Below are 19,404 nucleotides of genomic sequence, written 5' to 3'. Positions count from 1 at the left end.
TCGCAAACCCAACGGTCGGTCAGAAGAGAATTCCACCGATCCACGAAGTCGTGAAGCCGCCCCCCCACCCGAGACCCGGGCGGGGGCAGACCTTCATGCGGAAGCAGGCTTGTCCGCAGGCTTGTTTGGTTTGTTAAACCAGGGGCGCTTACGCCCCTTGCGGACCTTTTCCAGCCGCGCTGGGCTCACGAAAAAAACGCTTAGGGGTAGTAAAAGTAGGACCTTGCTTGCGGCGAGGTTCCTTACCCTTCCCCGACTGAGGGAGCAAGGTGCTCTTACCTCCAGTGGCATCCTTAATGATGTCATCCAGGGATGCCCCAAAGAGCCGTCCGCCTTAAAGGGCAAATCCACCAAGGCCTTTTTCGAGGACTTGTCAGCCGACCAGCACTTCAGCCATATAAGGCGGCGCAGAACCACTGCGTAGACAGAAGCCCTGGAAAGCAAAGGAATCGAATCCATAGCCGCCTCACAGAGAAACTTCTGACCCTGAATCAACTGCTCAGCCAGGTCCCTAGAGGACTCGGAAGCACCTTGGACCTCCAGATCCTGCAGCAGGAGCTTCGCCCTTTCAGTCAGCGTCTGAGCTACCAGGGCTCCGGCCAGAGCCGGCCTTACCGCCGAACCCACCACCGAGAACAGGGAGCGGGCCACTGCCTCCACTCTCCTATCAGCGGGGTCCTTGAAAGCAGGAGCCCCCTCCACAGGCAACGTAGTAGCCTTACTCGGTCTGGACACAGGAGGGTCCACCGACGGAGGAGTGACCCACTTTTTTAAAAAGTCCTCCTCCAGGGGGTAACGGGTAGCAAAGCTTTTAGGAACAGTAAAAGCCTTTTGCGGTGTATCCCATTCCTTATACAACAAATTGTCCAAATAAGGAACACAAGGGAATACCTTAGCGGTACGCAGTGGTTTGCGGAATCCAAAAGGGACTGACACCGCTGGTGTCTCCGCCACATCCTCTAAATGAAGAGTCTCACGTACCGCAGTAATAAGAGCTCCAACAAATTCCTTGTCAGCAGACTCCGCAGCAGAGTCATCCTCGCTGTCCATGTGGGTTAAGCCCGCATCCTCTGACATGACAGAACCAGAAGCAGCAACAGCGTTATCAGATTCTGCGTCAGAGATATCCCCAGAAACAGCCTCCGGGGGGGGGGGGCGCTTTTTACCCCCCAACCGAGCACTGGCAGCTTCAAACCTGGTGAGAAAAGACTCCAGGACAGCCGACACCGATTCAACAGATGTGGCAGGGGAAGGGGCGCTAAGGGTTAATTCCGGCATTGTGAGGAATGAGGGGCCTGATTCAGGCTCCATATTGCAGCTGCCGTGTCACCCCCACTGCCAATGGCAGGAAAAAAGTCCCCCACAGGTCACCTCCCGGCCGCTAGAGCATAGTATGGGGCCCCCTGAGACTCACCACCCCCCTGGTACAGCGCGGTCTGTGAAGGACAAGTGTGTGCTGAGGAGAAGCTGCAGCGCTGCGTCTGTCCCCTCAGAGGATTCGCGGTCTTTTTTCCCCGCCGAAACGGCCACTAGAGGCCGAACTAGTGCTGAAAACGGCTCCGGCCACAAGAAAATGGCCGCCGAATAATACAAGCGCGGCTCCGGCAAAATGGCCGCCATTGCGCAGTTTTAAAAAGACAGTGTACCCAAAAAAGACAGTACACCAAAACAGCACACAGCACACACAAAAATGCCCAGAATGACCACCACAGTCCCCTGCAGCGACACAGAACAGCCCCAGCCATACCCGAGTGAAAAAATATGAGCCCCAGGGAAAAAAAACCCCTGCACAGCCGTCACCCAAAGGGGGAAGGAGGGAGAGGAATAAGGGAGAGAGGAAAGCAGGGAAAAACCCTCAGTCGACCTCCCCAGGGAAAACATTCCAGCCAGACCACTTACCTGAGTAAGGGGCCACTACTTACCTGTCCTGCGACTACCCGGCTGGAGGTATCCCAGACAGACCAACGTCCGTGAACGGCATGGTTGTCAGCCAGACACACTGTGACAAGGCCATAGAGACCGGTCATATGTGTGCCCTAGAACCGAAGTTCCCCGGCCGCCCCTGGAGCAATGGGGCCTGTCGTGGACGTCCCAAAGCGGAGCTGAGGGCCGGCACACGCTCGAGGGCCGAACCTGGGGGGACTACAAGGGTCGAGGACCCAGCCTGTCACCCAGTCGGCTGTTGATAGAAGAATCGCAGGATTCAAAAATAAAATAAAAAAGCGAGGAAAAAACTTGCAAGATGCAAAAAAATTCGCAAGAAAAAACTCCAGAGTCCAGGACTCCAGAGAGAGCCTGACTCTCCTGACGGTTAGGCAGAAACAAACTGAAGCTGCTGGAGCAGGGTGTGGGTTATGCCTGGGGAGCCACGCCCCCTGGGAGGAGCGGCATGAAGGAAAGTTTTAACACCTTAAGTGCTGTAAGAATTCTGCCTAAATCTCCTGGTAGGAAGAAGCATAACCCTAAGGTCAAAGGATGCTGTGTCCGTCTATGAACGAAAGAGAAATTAAGTTACGCCGGATCTTTGTGGATTACCCCCAGTATTCTATTCCATCCCAGAGCAGGAGGTCGCGGGCCACATCAGAGGGCTCCGCAAGCCACGTGTGGCCCCCGGGCCACTGGTTGGGTACCCCTGCTCTGGATACACCTTAAAGCTGGTCATAGATAGGTACAATTTTCAAACAAAGGGGCAGATTCACAGTGCAAGTACGGTGTACTTTCAGATTTCCCACGTCGTATCTTTAGTTTGAATCCTCAAACCAAGATACGACGGCATTTGGGTAAGATCCGACAGGCGTACGGCTTCGTACGCCTTCGGATCTTAGATGCAATACTTTGGCGCCCGCTGGGTGGAGTTCGCGTAGTTTTCAGCGCCGGGTATCCAAATGAGCTTTTTCCGTTGATCCACGAACGTACGCGTGGTCGTCGCATTCTCTTACGTCGTCTCTAGTCGGCTTTTTCCGGCGTAAAGTTAAAGCTGCTATTTTGTGGCGTATAGATAGACTTGCCATGTTAAAGTATGGCCGTCGTTCCGGCGTCGAAATTTTAATTTTTTTTTTTGCGTAAGTCGTCCGTTAATAGGGATGGACGTAAGTCACGTCGAAGTTCAAAAAACGCGCAAAGCACGGCGGGAAATTTCAAAACGGAGCATGCGCAGTTCATTCGGCGCGGGGACGCGCTTCATTTAAATGAATCACGCCCCCAACCCTCCCAATTTCAAATACGCCGCCAGAAAAACACTACGCCGCCGTAACTTACGGCGCAAAATCGCTGTGGATTCGAAATTCCGCCAGGTAAGATACGACGGCGTAGCGTATCACTGATACGCGGCGCAAGTGCAAATGTCTGTGAATCTGGCCCAAAGATTCATAGTAAATGAACGTTTTAAGACAGTTACCGTATTTATCGGGGTATTGCGCGCTCCGGCGTATAGCGCACACCCCTAAAGTGGACCAGCATTCCTGTGAAAAAAAGATTTTAGTACGTACAGTTTTGGTGTCTTGCGCGGTGTCCATCGGCGGCCTCGTCGGGTCCGGCGTCCGTCTGCGGCTTCGGTGGTGTCCTCGTCGGATCCGCCGTCCTTCTGCGGTGTCCTCCCCGCTCGATCTCCGCTTCCCGCGCTGAGTTTGAACTACTGCGTCGGCATATACCGAGTGCAGTACACTCGTGTATAGTCGGACAGGCTTGTCTCCTCTCGCGGTCACGTCCTGTACGTCCAGGACGTGACTGCGAGAGGAGCCGAGCCTGCCCGACTATACACAAGTGTACTGCGCTTGGTATATGCCGGCGCAGTAGTTCAAACTCGGCGTGGGAAGCGGGTATCGGCGTATATCGCGCACCCACGATTTTGCCCTGAATTTCAGGGCAAAAAAGTGCGCGGTATACGCCTATAAATACGGTAATTAATTTCCTAAATCATTAGTGCAGTGAAATCGACATCCATTTTTGACCGCATCGACGAGAAAATTGTGTGATTTTCGTTCAGTAAAGTCCATTATTTGCTAAATCAAATGTTAAAGCGGGGTTCCAACCACAATTAGCATTTTTTAAATGTATGTCTTTTCATCATGCGTTTTTATAATATAAATCCGGTCACTTACTATTTTACAATCCGCCGCTGCTCCGCATAGTTATTCAAAAAAGATACTTTATAAAAGCTATGTCTACACCGTTGTCATTTCGCTTGTGGGCATTGTGAAGCCCACAAGCACTTACTTCCTGGAAGTCTTGGATGGGGAGTGATAATTGGGTAGCGCACTGCATCCTGGGAAATGATGACACACATTTCCCAGGAGCATTAGATGATGTCAGAATCCTAGGTGATTCCAAAGGCAGATTTCGTGGGACCGCATAGCAACAGGCATTTCCAGATGAGTAAAAAAAATGTTTTCTTTTTTTCTTTTTTAGGTCTAATGAGCACAATAATGCAATAACAATTTGGGATGGAAACTCCACTTTAAAGGCAAACAAAATCTTTCGAATTACATTTAAATGTTCTAAGAATCTTCATACACATTTTACTAAAACTATTCCTAAGGATTTGTATTCTAAATTCTATCCATCTCTAGGCAGCTTTATAATGTAGAATCAATACCTGAACATGTCTGGTTATTTGCAGTAATTGTCAAAAGTGCCAAGTGACCTGTAAGGTGGCCTGTTCTCATACAGGAACAAATTACATGCTATTATTAAAAACACAAGTGATTGTTGCTGCATGTCTGCATAAAAATGTCACCGTCTTGCATACACTGAACTCTCCAAGGTATTGTCTGCCTTCAAAACAGCTCTTGGCTATAACACCGCAAGGCTACCCTGGGAAAATGGCAGCCAATCACCTGTCAGTACACATGTGCCAGGCGGTGTTTACTGTGTGTGTCACACCACAGGCCACCTGGGGAAAGAACGGCTCCAAGCCTGGATGATACTTCTGTGATCTGCACTAAATGACACCAAAGCATGCAGAGGGAAGTATTACGCATGGACAGGTGAGAAGAATAAAAATAAAAAATTCAAGAAAATCATTAGTCATAACTAAGGATAAAAATATATTTTGGTTTAGATTTCATTTTCCACTAGGACAAATCATTCCTCTTCAAACCAGGCACATATACAAATAAACAAATAAAACATTTTTTAAATCTAATTTGAAAAGCAAATAGTGTAAGTATTTAAATCCTATTCATTCCCTTCCCATTCTTTTTCTTCTATCCCTTTCCCTTTCTTTCTGCATTTGTCCCTCCCCCACCCAACCCCTTGAATCTTTATCTTCCCTTCCCACACATACCTTCCCTCCCTTGCCTTTTCTTCCATCTTTCCTTTCCAGCCCTTCTTCCCCCCTCACCCTTTTTCCTAACACCTCCTCTCCCACCCTTCTTTCCCAACACTTCCTCCTCTCCCACCTTCCTTCCCAACACTTCCTCCTCTCCCACCCTTCCTTCCCAACACTTCCTCCTCTCCCAACTTCCTTCCCAACACTTCCTCCTCTCCCACCCTTCCTTCCCAACACTTTCTCCCTCCTCTCACACCCTTCCTTCCCAACACTTCCTCCTCTCCCACCCTTCCTTCCCAACACTTCCTCCTCTCCCACCCTTCCTTCCCAACACTTCCTCCTCTCCCACCTTCCTTCCCAACACTTCCTCCTCTCCCACCCTTCCTTCCCAACACTTCCTCACTCCTCTCCCACCCTTCCTTCCCAACACTCCCTCCCTCCTCTCACACCCTTCCTTCCCAACACTCCCTCACTCCTCTCCCACCCTTCCTTCCCAACACTCCCTCCCTCCTCTCCCACCCTTCCTTCCAAACACTCCCTCACTCCTCTCCCACCCTTCCTTCCCAACACTCCCTCCCTCCTCTCACACCCTTCCTTCCCAACACTCCCTCCCTCCTCTCCTACCCTTCCTTCCCAACACTCCCTCCCTCCTCTCCCACCCTTCCTTCCAAACACTCCCTCACTCCTCTCCCACTCTTCCTTCCCAACACTCCCTCACTCCTCTCCCACCCTTCCTTCCAAACACTCCCTCACTCCTCTCCCACCCTTCCTTCCAAACACTCCCTCACTCCTCTCCCACCCTTCCTTCCAAACACTCCCTCACTCCTCTCCCACCCTTCCTTCCCAACACTCCCTCACTCCTCTCCCACCCTTCCTTCCAAACACTCCTTCACTCCTATTCCACCCTTCCTTCCAAACACTCCCTCACTCCTCTCCCACCCTTCCTTCCAAACACTCCCCCCTCTCTCATCCCAGCCCTTATTCCCCCTCTCACCCTTTCTTCCCAACACTTCTTCCCAGCTTGCCTACCCTTCCTTCCCAATACTCCCTCCTCTCACACCCTTCCTAACAAACACTCCCTACCTCCTCTCCCACCCATCCTTCCCAGTCCTTCTTCCCCCTCTCACCCTGCCTTCCCAAAACATCTTCCCAGCTATCCCACCCTTCCTTCCCAACCCTCCCTCCTCTCCCACCCTTCCTTCCCAACACTCCCTCCCTCCTCTCCCACCCTTCCTTCCCAACACTCCCTCCCTCCTCTTCTACCCTTCCTTCTCAACACTCCCTACCTCCTCTTCCACCCTTCTTTCCCAGCTCTTCTTCCCCATCTCACACTTTCCCCCCAACACTTTCTCCCACCTTTTCCATCCTATCTTCCCAATACTCTCTCCCTCCTCTCCCACCCTTCCTTCCCAACACTTCTTCCCAGCTCTCCTACCCTTCCTAACCAACACTCCCTCCTTCCTTCCTTCCCAATACTTCATCCCTTCTTGCCCACCCTACCTTCCCACACCTTTTCCCCTCTGCCCCCCCTCTCACCCTTCCTTCTTAACCACTCTTCCCTCCTCTCCCACCCTACTTTTCCAACACTTCATCCCACCTTTTTCTTTCTTTCTTCCCAACAACTCTCCCCTCTCCCACCCTCACCTTTCCTTCCCAACCCTTCTTGCCTTCCCTCCCCTTTTATCCTTCCTCTCCAAACTTTTGCCCTCCTCCCCCACCCTTCTTTCCCTCCTTCTCTCTTTTACTTCCCCTCCCATCCTTCATTTTCATCTGTTCTCTTATTTCCACCCCCTTCCTAACCTCCCCTCCTTTTCTTCCTCCCACCCCTTCACAAACTTCCTGCCCTTCTTCCCTTTTAATAATGTGATTCTTTTTAGGACACTTTGTCCCTTTTACAATAAATAACACAGGATATAAAGGGGTCAGGATCTGAGGCACTCAAAATAAATTAAAATGGTTACAAAACACAATACACCTATAACAGCCTTAGTTTTTATTATTAACTTTAGCCCTTATAATTAAAATATTTATCAACTATTTTTTATATTCATTAACATTCATCAAACATAAACATACTTTCTTACATTTTATATATACAAACGATTCCTAAAGTAAATTGATAAAACAGGAGGAAAGAAAAAAACAGAAGCAACCAATCAGAAGCCAGGTAAGATTTTTTTTTTTAAGCTGCACTGCAAAAAAAGACAGCTGAAATCGGATTGGCTGATTGGGAGACATGTTACTTATATTTTTTTCTTTGCTTTATGCCTTATTGAATAAGCCCAATAATGTAAAAATTACAGTAACCGTGAGCAACCAGTCTTTATATTTCCTAACTACCATAAACTGAAATCTGATCAGTTGATGTCAGTTATTGCACTGCGCACATCTTTTTTTGCTCTTTACAATGCGTTATCATATAAGTCTTTATAGGTTAAAAAGTGTAAGAAAATAGAATTTATATAATAAGGTGACGTGCGGTAGGCTCCGGTGTGACAGTGCTGATAATCTTTGACCATTGCTGGGATCTGCTCAGATGACAATCAAACTGACAAGCTGATGCCGGAAATTCATGAATTAGAGAGGTGATACTACACAGAGTGTACTCTCCTAAATCATAGCACATGGCTTCACCCTCTGCATTCATGTTTAGTACCACCATTAAACGAGATATCCCCAGCAAAAAGAATGGCAGATCCAATCGATTACTTTTTTCTGATCTGGCAAAACAACATGAGTGCGACAATCATGGCTGCAAGCTGCAAGGCAAACACAACAGACAACATTTATTTAATTTATAAAACCAAGCACAAAATAACTTTACAGCACTTTTCATGGCATATAAATCATTTATAGTAGAGCCCACCCCCGAAGAGCTAATAGCCTATCTTACTCTTACTGTATACCGTCGCGTCTGCGGTTAATGATGGGTTGTGGGCATGGGCGTCCGCTGAATTTTTTCAGGGGGGGGGGGGCGCTTCCACATCGGCAATACACAGTCGCATTTAACCCTTTCTTCAAACGCAAGCAGGGGTTAAAAGCACCCTGATAGCGGCCAAATAGCTCAGCTAAAACGATGATAAAGCGGCGCTTTACCGATAACGCAGCCAGCTGGCAGTGTGAAATAGCTCTTGATATAATTCAGCTTCACTCCATGCCCATATAAATATAGCCTAGAGAATGTACAGACCCCTCCATTCAGCACAGACCCCCCATTCTGCACAGACCCCTCCATTCAGCACAGATGGACCCCTTTACATTACACATCACCCTGGACCCCTTTACATTACATAGCACTGCACCTCTGGACCCCTTTAAATTAAACAGCACCCTGCACCTCTGGACCCCTTTACATTAAACAGCACCCTGCACCTCTGGACCCCTTTACATTACACAGCACCCTGCACCTCTGGACCCCTTTACATTACACAGCACCCTGCACCTCTGGACCCCTTTACATTACACAGCCCCCCACAGTTTGTTACACAGACACGCCACTAAAGCCGCGTACACACGATCAGTCCATCCGATGAGAACGGTCTGATGGACCGTTTTCATCGGTTAACCGATGAAGCTGACAGATGGTCCGTCGCGCCTACACACCATCGGTTAAAAAAACGATCGTGTCAGAACGCGGTGACGTAAAACACAACGACGTGCTGGAAAAAACGAAGTTCAATGCTTCCAAGCATGCGTCGACTTGATTCTGAGTATGCGTGGATTTTTAACCGATGGTTGTGCCTACTAACGATCGGTTTTGACCTATCGGTTAGGAATACATAGGTTAAATTTAAAGCAAGTTGGCTTTTTTTTAACCGATGGTTAAACAACCTATGGGGATACACACGATCGGTTTTGACCGATGAAAATGGTCCATCAGACCGCTGTCCTCTGTTTAACCTATCGTGTGTACGAGGCCTAACAGTTCTGGACCCCCTGCATGTTACACAGACCTCCCTACTGTACAGACCCCCTCCCTACAGTGCAGACCCCCTCCCTAAAGTACAGACCCCCCTACATTACAGACCCCCTCTACATTACAGACCCCCCTACTTTACAAACCCCCTCTACAATACAACCCCCCCCCCTCCCGCGTCACAGGCATTTGGCAGCTGGTTGTATATAAAAAAAGGATTTTTGTACTCACCGTAAAATCCATTTCTCTGAGTTCATAGACGGACACAGCCTCCATTGACCTTAGGGTTATGCTTCTTCCTACCAGGAGATTTAGGCAGAATTCTACAGCACTTAAGGTGTTAAAAACTTTCCTTCATGCCGCTCCTCCCAGGGGGCGTGGCTCCCCCAGGCATAACCCACACCCTGCTCCAGCAGCTTCAGTTCGTAACAAGTAGTACAAACCAAGGAGGGGTGGGTGCTGTGTCCGTCTATGAACTCAGAGAAATGGATTTTATGGTGAGTACAAAAATCCTTTTTTTTGTACTCACCGTAAAATCCATTTCTCTGAGTTCATAGACGGACACAGCCTTCATTGACCTTAGGGTTATGCTTCTTCCTACCAGGAGATTTAGGCAGAATTCTACAGCACTTAAGGTGTTAAAAACTTTCCTTCATGCCGCTCCTCCCAGGGGGCGTGGCTCCCCCAGGCATAACCCCCACTCTGCTCTAGCAGCTTCAGTTCGTAACAAGCAGTACAAACCAAGGAGGGGTGGGTGCTGTGTCCGTCTATGAACTCAGAGAAATGGATTTTACGGTGAGTACAAAAATCCTTTTTTTCTCTTTCATTCATAGACGGACACAGCCTTCATTGACCTTAGGGACGTCCCCAAGCAGTGTCAAAAAAATTCGAGGGGTGGGAAAATAACACAGCAAAAACAGGTTACACCCCAAACAAAACCGGAGTTACTCAACGGAGGAACTCCAACCGTAAACTGCCGCCTGTAACACCCTGCGGCCGAAGGAGGCATCAGAAGATGCACTCACATCCACCTTGTAAGACTTAGAAAAAGTGTGGAACGACGACCAGGTCGCTGCCATACACCCCTGTAACACAGAGGCATAATGCCTGAAAGCCCAAGAGGCCCCGATCGCCCTGGTCGAATGCGCCGTAACCCAAAAGGGAGGCGCCTGCCCCTTCAGGGCATAGACCTGAAGCACAATCCGTCGGATCCACCCCGGAAAAAGGTGGCCGACGAGACTACCAGGCCCCCTGGTAGAACCAGCCAGCGACACGAACAGTGAGACCGACTTCCGGAACGGAATCGTAGCAGATAAGTACATACGTAGGGCCCGAATCACATCCAGAGGATGTAAAAGTGGCCACCTCCCTCCATTTCGGCCAAGGACATAAGGATGGAAGAACAATGTCCACACCAATGTGAAAAGCCGAAACCACCCTGGTGAGAAAAGACGGCTGCGCCGCAGCACCACCTCATCCTTATGGATGACCAAGCAGGGAGCCTTGCAAGACAAGGCCTCCAGTTCAGACAAACACTAGTCTGATCGAGGTAATCGCTACCAGAAAAAATCACAGTGGAAATGCCCACGACGAGCCACGGCCACGTGACAACGCAGACCTTCCTGGGCTGGAACCCAGAGTCAAATGCATGAAGGGCAGGTACTCTAGCACTTGAGCTAAACCAGCTCCCGTCTCGTGACAGTCAACAAAAAACCTCCCGAATGTGCACAAAGGGAGCATCTAGAAGAACCAAAAGGACTAAATACAAGTCCCATGGGGGTAGTGGAGGGGCCAAATGCCAGACCCCCAGAACAGACGTACGCACCAAGGAGTGCGACGCCAAGGCTCATTGAAAGTAACAGCCAGAGCAGAAAACTGACTCCTAACCGTACTTAAGGCGAGAGCCAGATCCACTCCCTGCTGTAAAAAACAGCAGAATCCTGGACACCACGTGTGTCCGAGGGTGCCACTTCATCTCCTCACACACAGAGATGCAGGCCTTCCACGTATGATGTAAAACCTACGTGAGGTAGACTTCTGTGCAGGCAGCACGGTAGAGACCACTGAGCCCAATAGGCCTCGGGCCTTCAGCCCCAGGCTCTCAACAGCCACGCCGCTAAGCCAGTGGCTGTAAAAAACAGGGTGGATAATCGGACCCTGTAACAGAAGATCAACCCCCAGGGGAAGACGCTAGGGGGTGTCTGCCACCAGACGCACCAGGTCCGCGTACCAGGAGCGACGCGGCCAATCTGGGGCAATCCGGATTGAGAAATACCCTCGGCTTCCACTCTGCGCAGCAGGCGAGGAAGAAGCTACCGAGGAGGGAAGGTGTAAAGCAGGCGATAGCGACCCCAAGGAGCCACCAACGCGCCTGACGCGTCAGCCCACGGGTCCCGTGACCTGGCCAAAAACATGGCACCTTCCGGTTGAGGCGGGACATTAGAAGGACCACGCCTGGAGTGCCCCACTTTCGGCACATATACTGAAAAACCCCTACGGGTGGAGAGACCACTCTCCGTGGTCTAGCACAGTCCGACTTAGGAGTCGGCTTGCCAATTCCGTACTCCCGGAATGTATACGGCCAATAGAGCCGGAACGGACCCTTTGGCCCACCAAAGGATGTGCGCGACCCTCGTCGCTGCAACAGAGCTCTGTGTGCCTCCCTGATGGTCGACGTACGCCACAGCGTTGACGGACAGGGTCCCGAATGGTCGGCCCTGTAGAACCAGGGACCACCAGGCAAGGCAAAGCTCGATTCAGAACAACGATTGGTAGGTGGGTCGCCACCTGAGTCCAGCACCCCAGGGCTGACTGGGTGCCCCAAAAACCCCTCCCACAACCGGAGAGGCTGGCATCCGTCGCGACCACTGTTCAGTGGCTTGGCCGAAACGACTTCCCAGCCCGAAGCACCGGAAAACATCAGCCACCACACCAGGGACTAGATGACTCATCCGAACCTGGTAATCCAGAGAGGACGGAAGCTAGTCCCCACGTGACAACAGGTCCTCCTGTAGCACCCTGGCGTGGAAATTGGCCATACGGAACCGCCTCGAAAGAGGCCACCGTCAGATCCAGAACCCTCAAGCAGAATCGCGGAGATGACCACCACTAGGTCGACAACTGCTGCCCAGCAGATTGCAGAGTCTTAAATGTTTCCGTTAGGAGAACAAAACTCCCGCCCCGGCGGAATCCAGGACTAGTCCCAGGAATTCCAGTCCCAGACGGGACCAACACTGACTTCTGGACAAAAACAGAAGCCAGCCAAAACTTCCTGGAGAGTCTGACACGTGATAGACACGGCTCCACAAATGCAGAGTTCTCAGAAGCTCGTAGGAGAATGTCGTCCAGACATCCCACGATAAACCCCCGCTGACACAGCCGGGCCAGTATCGGGACGAGCACCACGGTAAAAACCTGTGGTGTCGACACCAAGTCGAGCGGGAGGGCCACAAAAAGAAAAAGGTCCTCCCTGACCGCAAAGCCCAGAATCTCTGGTGCTTAGAGCATATGGGAACATGCAGGTATGCGTTCATGACATCCAAGGACGCCAGAAAAAAATTCCCATCCTGAAATTTTGTACTTTACAAAAAAACAAACGAGGGCCCTGAGGCCCGGGATTGGACGGACCCCGTCCACCATGGGGATTACCAACAGATTGGAGTATTACCCCTGAGACCGTTCCATCGAGGGAACTGGCACCATCACTCCCCCGATCAGAAGATCCTGGACAGAACCAACCAGCGAACCGGAGGAAGCCAGAGGATGGAGGGAAAAAATCTGTTAGGCAGCCAAGAGAGAAAATCTATCTTGCACCGCGAGAAAACAACCTCGCAAAGCCAACGGTCGGAAAGAAGAGGCCTCAACCGAGCCGCAAAATCACAAAGCCAGCCCCCCACCTGACACGGGCGGGGGCAGACCTACATGCGGAAGCAATACCGTCCGCAGGCCCGTAAGGCACGTGGTGCCAGGCGCGTCACAGCCCCGCAGCGGGGGCCTTAGCACCCTGCAGAATGCCCACCGTGCTGGGCGCACGAACCGCTCGGGAGAGGAGGGCACTCGCCGACGGCGAGGCTCCTTGCCCTTCCTAGCAGAGGAAGCAGCGTGCTCTTACCACCCGTGGCATCCCTAGGGGTGTCAACCCGGGAGGCCCAAAAGCCGCCCACCCCTAAAGGGGTGAGTCACCAAGGACCCTTTGAGGATCGGTCCGAAGACCAGCATGTAAGCCACACGAGGAGGCGCAAACACCCCCACAGAGGCGGAGGCCCTGGAAAGGAAGGGAAGCGCATCCAGGACTGACTCACAGACAAACTACATACCCTGAACCAAACGTTCAGCTAGGTCCTTACAGGGCTCAGCAGCACCAGTCAGAGTCTGTGACACCAGAGACCGCGTCAAGACCGGTCTCAGCGGGGTCCCCACAGGCAGGAGCCCCTGCCACGGGCAACGTTGCGGCTTTGCTCCATCCGGACACTGGAGGGTCCACAGGAGGAGAGACCCACCTACTTACAAAGGGGTCGCAAAGCATTCAGGGACTGCAAAAAATATATATATATACTGCGGTGTAACATAAAAAGTCCAAATAAGGAACACAGTTGCAGTGCGCTGCGGATTTGCGGAACCCAAAAGGGACCGGTACATCTGGTACCTCCGCCAAAACTACAAACCGTCTAGTTACTGAGCTATAAGCTCTAACCGCAGAAAATAAGAGCTCCAACAAATTCCTTGGTCGCGTGGGTTTTTAGCCCACATCCACTGACACCACAGAACCAGAGCCAGACGCAATAGCCGGGCATAGTCCAATGTCAGCGGCATCCCCCGAAGCAGGTTTAGGGAGGGGGCGCTTTTTTACCCCCCAACCAGGCACTAGCTGCTTCAGAAATAACACTCCCTCAACAGAAGTGGCAGGGGGAGGGGCATCGAGGGTTAACTCAGGCCTTAGTGGGGAGGATAGTACCTAGTACAGGCTCCAGGGCATCCCACCACCGAGTTACCCAAACTGCTAAGCAGAGAACCACCCACGGTCACCTCCCGGCTGTTCTAGCTCTAGTTCTGAGCATGAGGGCCCCCAGGGAACTCACCACCCCGCCTGGTGCATCGCGCTGAGAGGAGCCTGATGACGTGCTGAGAAGCCGGCTGCGCTGCTGACAGTCCCCACGGAGAGATTCGCGGTCTCTCCGAGCGCTAAAACGGCCACACGAGGACAAACGAAAATTAAAGATGGCCGCCGTAATGCAAAAAAACTGCCAAGGACCACAAGAAAATGGCCGCCGAGATATACAAGGCGCGACTACGGCAAAATGGCGGCCGTGGCGCACTTTTCAAAAAAAAATCTCTCTTTCTTTTTTTTTTTTCTTTTTTTAAAACAGACAGCCAGCAGCCACAGCAGCCTAGTAAAACAGCACACAAGTCCCGCAGAGAACACTACAGCCCCCTGCAGTGAACACACACAGCCCCAGCTAACACACAGGCCCCGGTGATAATAAAGAGACCCCAGAAAAAAAAACCCTCACAGCCGCTACCCAAAAGGGAAGGAAGGAGAGGAATAAGGGAGAGAGGAAAGCAGGGCGAACCCTCAGTCGACCTCCCCAGGGAAAATTCCAGCCAGACCACTTACCTGAGCAAGGGTCACTACTTACCCGTCCTGCGACTACCGGCTGGAGGTATCCCAGACAGAACCAACGTCCGCTAAACGGCATGGCTGTCGGCCAGACACACTGTGACAAGGCCATAAAGACCGGTCATATGTGTGCCCTAGAACCGAAGTTCCCCGGCCGCCCCTGGAGCAAAGGGGCCTGTCGTGGACGTCCCAAAGCTGAGCTGAGGGCCGGCACACGCTCGAAGGCCGAACCTGGGGGGACTACAAGGGCCGAGGACCCAGCCTGTCACCCAGTCGGCTGTTGATAGAAGAATCGCAGGATTCAAAAATGCAGGAACAAAATAATAAAAGAAAGAATAATCGCAAGAAAAATAGCAAGAAAAACTCCAGAGTCCAGACTCCAGAGAGAGCCTGACTCTCCTGACGGTTAGGCAGAAACAAACTGAAGCTGCTAGAGCAGAGTGGGGGTTATGCCTGGGGGAGCCACGCCCCCTGGGAGGAGCGGCATGAAGGAAAGTTTTTAACACCTTAAGTGCTGTAGAATTCTGCCTAAATCTCCTGGTAGGAAGAAGCATAACCCTAAGATCAATGAAGGCTGTGTCCGTCTATGAACGAAAGAGAAAAAGCATTACTTATCTATCCAAAATTGTTCCCCAGTGCTAAACATTTCATCCAAAGTCTAAGGCCTCGTACAGACGAGATGATATCCGCTGGAAACGGTCCCCTGGACCGTTTCCAGCGGATAAATCCTCTGGCGGATTTGGATCTGATGGCTGTACACACCATCAGATCGAAATCCCCGCGGAATACATCCGTGGTGATGTGGCCGCGCCGCGCCGATGACGCTGCGACGTGCGCGACCCTGGAAGGTAAATATTTCCACGCATGCGTCGAATCATTACGACGTATGCGAGGGATGGGAGCAGACGGACTGATCCGGTGAGTCTGTACAGACGACCGGTTCAGTCCGCTGGACTGGATTCCAGCGGATAGATTTCTTAGCATGCAAAGAAATTTTTATCCGCTGGGAATCCGTCGGCTGGATTTTAATCCGCTGGGAAATGTCCGCTCGGACGTACACACGACCGGATCTATCTGCTGGAACTGATCCGCGGATAAATCCCATCGGACAGATCCGGTCGTGTGTACGGGGCCTTAGGCCCCGTACACACGACCGGATCTGTCCGATGGGATTTATCCGTGGATCAGTTCCAGCAGATAGATCCGGTCGTGTGTAGGGCCTAACGGACATTTTCAAGCGGACATTTATCCAGCCGACGGTTTTCCAGTGGATAAAAATTTCTTAGCATGCTAAGAAATCTATCCGCTGGAAACCTGTCCTTCGGACTTATTTCGGTCGTCTGTACAGACTCACCGGATAAGTCCGTCCGATCCCATCCCTCGCATGCGTCGAAATGATTAGACGCATGCGTGGAAGTATTTACCTTCCAGGGTCGCGCACGTCGCCGCGACGGCGCGGCCACGTCACTGCGGATGTTTCCGCTGGGATTTTGATCTGATGGTGTGTACAGCCATCAGATCAAAATCCGCCAGCGGACATATCCGATGGAAACAGTCCGGTGGACCGCTTTCAACGGATATCCCCTCGTGTGTACAAGGCCTAAGTTGCTGCATTTGTAAATTCCAAAAGCCAATATAAAGTAATAGTAGTGTTAAAAAAAAGGACTTGTGAGGACTTGTGAGTTTAATCAATCATTTATTGATTTTTTTTGTACAATTCTCCTATAAGCCTGGGTTCACACTGAATGCGGGTTTGAAATCATGTGGGTTCAGCAGAACTCGCACAATTTCAAACCGGCATTTCAATCCGAATTCGGTGATTTGAGAGACATCTGTGCGGGTTTATGCACAGATGTCTATTGAAATCGCCCCCGAAGTTGCAGGAACTACTTTTGGGAATCGGCGCAGCGCCGCAAAGTCGGTGTCGCACTGATTCGGACTGTGCCATTGCCAGAAATAGGCTTAGATTTAGCATGCGATTTGACATTTCATTTTTTTTTTTTCAGGGAATCTGAAAGTTTAGCAACTTTTTTGATCATCTTGGTTTCCTAACAGTAGCTCGGGGGGCTACATGTGCCTCGCTACTACCATTAAAATGATCCTTGTCAACAAATAAGATATTTTTACTTGCAGTGCCCTGTGCCCTTATTCTGTATCCTCAACTTGTCTGTGCCAAGAGAACCTGCACCATCCCATACTATCGAGTGCCATGAAGATACAAATATCAATCATCAACAATCAGGCATTACTTGTCCTACAAATGCAACGTATTCCCTTTTTTAAAGAGTAACTCCACTTTCGTTGAGAAAAATATATCCTCCTCTGGGTGATCTATGTACATTGCAAGGATTTTAACAAACTTTGTTGCAGAGTCCTACCTTATGTTATTCTGGAGGAATAGATGTTTGTCTGTATCCATGTGCAAAGTGAGTCTGTATGGCAGTGGCTTTATAATTACCAATCAGCTGCTGCACCTGCAGGTCTCTAATGAGGAGAGCGGCAGGGTCTGCATCCCTTTAGACGTGATTTCCCCTGGGAATATCTCACCAAAATTGCCATTTTTGTTGCAGGGGATGCCAAAAATCTAATTTGTACCTTAGTGCAGACTTCTGGTAAAATCAGTTAACCAATCACAGGAATCAAGCAGGAAATTACATATCTAGGGAGCATTCTGTACACAGCCCCCAGGTAGCCATATTGCATTGCATTTACAGAGAATTACAGCGCTGCAGCTTGGAGAGGAAAGGTAATTTTTAATAACATTCAATTACAATAAGACTTGTGTCGCAATTGTATACGCTATATTATTATTTTTTTGCAACTTTCTTTTCCCCAACAAAAGTGGAGTTACCCTTTAAATTTTGCCCCTTGACTTCAGTGTATAAGTTGTTTTCCATGTCACAGCCTATTCATTTGAATCATGACTATAGATGTAAGAATAACCAAGAATTAAAGCTAAAGGCATATACATTCGAACAAAAATGTCATATAGCTTTATAGTAACTGTAAAAATCTTGTATTGAAATTAATTTATGGTTAGAATTCTTATTTAATTGAGAGAAAAAAAAACACAAATTTACTGAAGTATCTACTTCCAAGTTTAAAAAGATACTTAGGATTTCTACTACTATAAAATGACATATCATCATACAAGAAACGGGATCCATTTACCTCCAGACCGCAAATTCCGAGAGTCACTCCCCCGACAATCTTCCCATTTTTAGATAGGAAGGACTCAAAGGCGGTAAAGCAACCCTGGGAGGTAAAAGAAGAAATGATTATCTACAAGGAGCAAAGGCCCATATTGACTATGGAACAGGATGGACACGCACAGATGCTATAATGGGCATCATTTCTGGATCTGTCAGGTTTTTTTAGGTTATTAGTTATAAGGTTATAAGGTTAGTCCATTAATGAATTTTACCTTGGTCAGATGGCTTATACTAGACTCCTGGCAGGGGCTCTTAAAATCACAGCAGACTGGAGGAAATTCAAGATTATTCCTGTAGTAGGTGGAGTTTTTGAAATCTTCATATCCATGAAATCCACAGCACTTCATCTGGAAGGTAGTAAATTTAGATATATAGTAGCAGGACCTTACCACCATCAACGATCAAAATAATCTAATATACTACATACAGATGTAGGGCCGGATTCAAAAAGCCTGGCGTAAACCTGCGCCCTAAGTTAAGGCGGCGTAGCGTATGCGGTCCGGCGTAAGCCCGCGGAATTCAAATTATCCATGCAGTGGGCGTGTTGTATGGTAATGAAGGCTGACCCCACATAAATGACGTTTTTGACTAAGGGCGCATGCGCCGTCCGTGAACGTATCCCAGTGCGCATGCTCCAAATTACGCCGCAAATAGTCAATGCTTTCGACGTGAACGTAACTTACGTACAGCCCTATTCGCGAACGACTTACGCAAACGACGTAATAGACGGAAAATTCGACGCTGGCCCGATGTCCATACTTAACATAGGATACGCCTCATATAGCAGGGGTAACTTTACGCCGGAAAAAGCCTTGCGTAAACGGCGTAAAAAAAATGCGCCGGGCGGACGTACGTTTCTGAATCGGCATATCTACCTAATTTGCATATTCCTCACGTAAATCGACGGAAGCGCCACCTAGCGGCCAGCGTAAATATGCAACTAAGATACGACGGCGTAAGAGACTTACGCCAGTCGGATCTTAGCAAAATTCCGGCGTATCTTGTTTTCTGAAAACAGAAAAAAGATACACCGGAGCATCCTAGAAGTTACGCGGCGTATCAATAGATACGCCAGCGTAACTTCTTTCTGAATCTGGCCCGTAATGTATAACATTGAGTCTCCAATATGACCTGCCTAATCCTATTGCACGCTATACATTGAACACCACCACACCTCCAGTACAACGTGGCCAGTGGATGTTTCCATAATTTTTTATTATTATTATACAGGATTTATATAGTGCCAACAGTTTACACAGCGCTTCAGAACTTGAGGGTAGACAGTACAAATACAATACACTTTAATACAGTAGGAACCAGAGGGCCCTGCTCCTTAGGCCTCGTACACACGACAGAGTTTCTCGGCAGAATTCACCGAGAAACTCGGTCA

The 19,404-nt window shown here is 49.8% G+C and overlaps 1 protein-coding gene across 1 annotated transcript; it reads right to left on the bottom strand.

The window, feature by feature from the left end:
* Nucleotides 1-7,442: 7,442 nt before the first annotated feature.
* LOC120933324 (tetraspanin-1-like) lies at nt 7,443-18,373 on the bottom strand. Its single transcript, XM_040346478.1, has 3 exons — nt 18,227-18,373; nt 17,974-18,057; nt 7,443-8,028 (listed from the first exon to the last, which is right to left on the bottom strand). Exons 1-3 carry the CDS (start codon nt 18,359-18,361, stop codon nt 7,975-7,977), a joined length of 273 nt encoding a protein of 90 aa, XP_040202412.1. The 5' UTR covers nt 18,362-18,373; the 3' UTR covers nt 7,443-7,974.
* Nucleotides 18,374-19,404: the final 1,031 nt, after the last annotated feature.

The sequence above is a fragment of the Rana temporaria genome, chromosome 3 (genome assembly GCF_905171775.1).
Source record: "Rana temporaria chromosome 3, aRanTem1.1, whole genome shotgun sequence".
In the NCBI taxonomy this organism is placed as follows: domain Eukaryota; kingdom Metazoa; phylum Chordata; class Amphibia; order Anura; family Ranidae; genus Rana; species Rana temporaria.
This window is presented reverse-complemented; position numbering and strand designations above follow the sequence as displayed.

What these genes read in the sequence shown, in the direction of transcription:
- LOC120933324 (XM_040346478.1), bottom strand. Translation starts at nt 18,361, where the DNA reads ATGAAGTGCTGTGGATTTCATGGATATGAAGATTTCAAAAACTCCACC. An exon ending in GTATAAGCCATCTGACCAAG is followed by an intron (nt 18,058 to 18,226) that starts GTAAAATTCATT and finishes TTTACCTCCCAG; the next exon opens with GGTTGCTTTACCGCCTTTGA. An exon ending in TCGGAATTTGCGGTCTGGAG is followed by an intron (nt 8,029 to 17,973) that starts GTAAATGGATCC and finishes TTTGCCTTGCAG; the next exon opens with CTTGCAGCCATGATTGTCGC.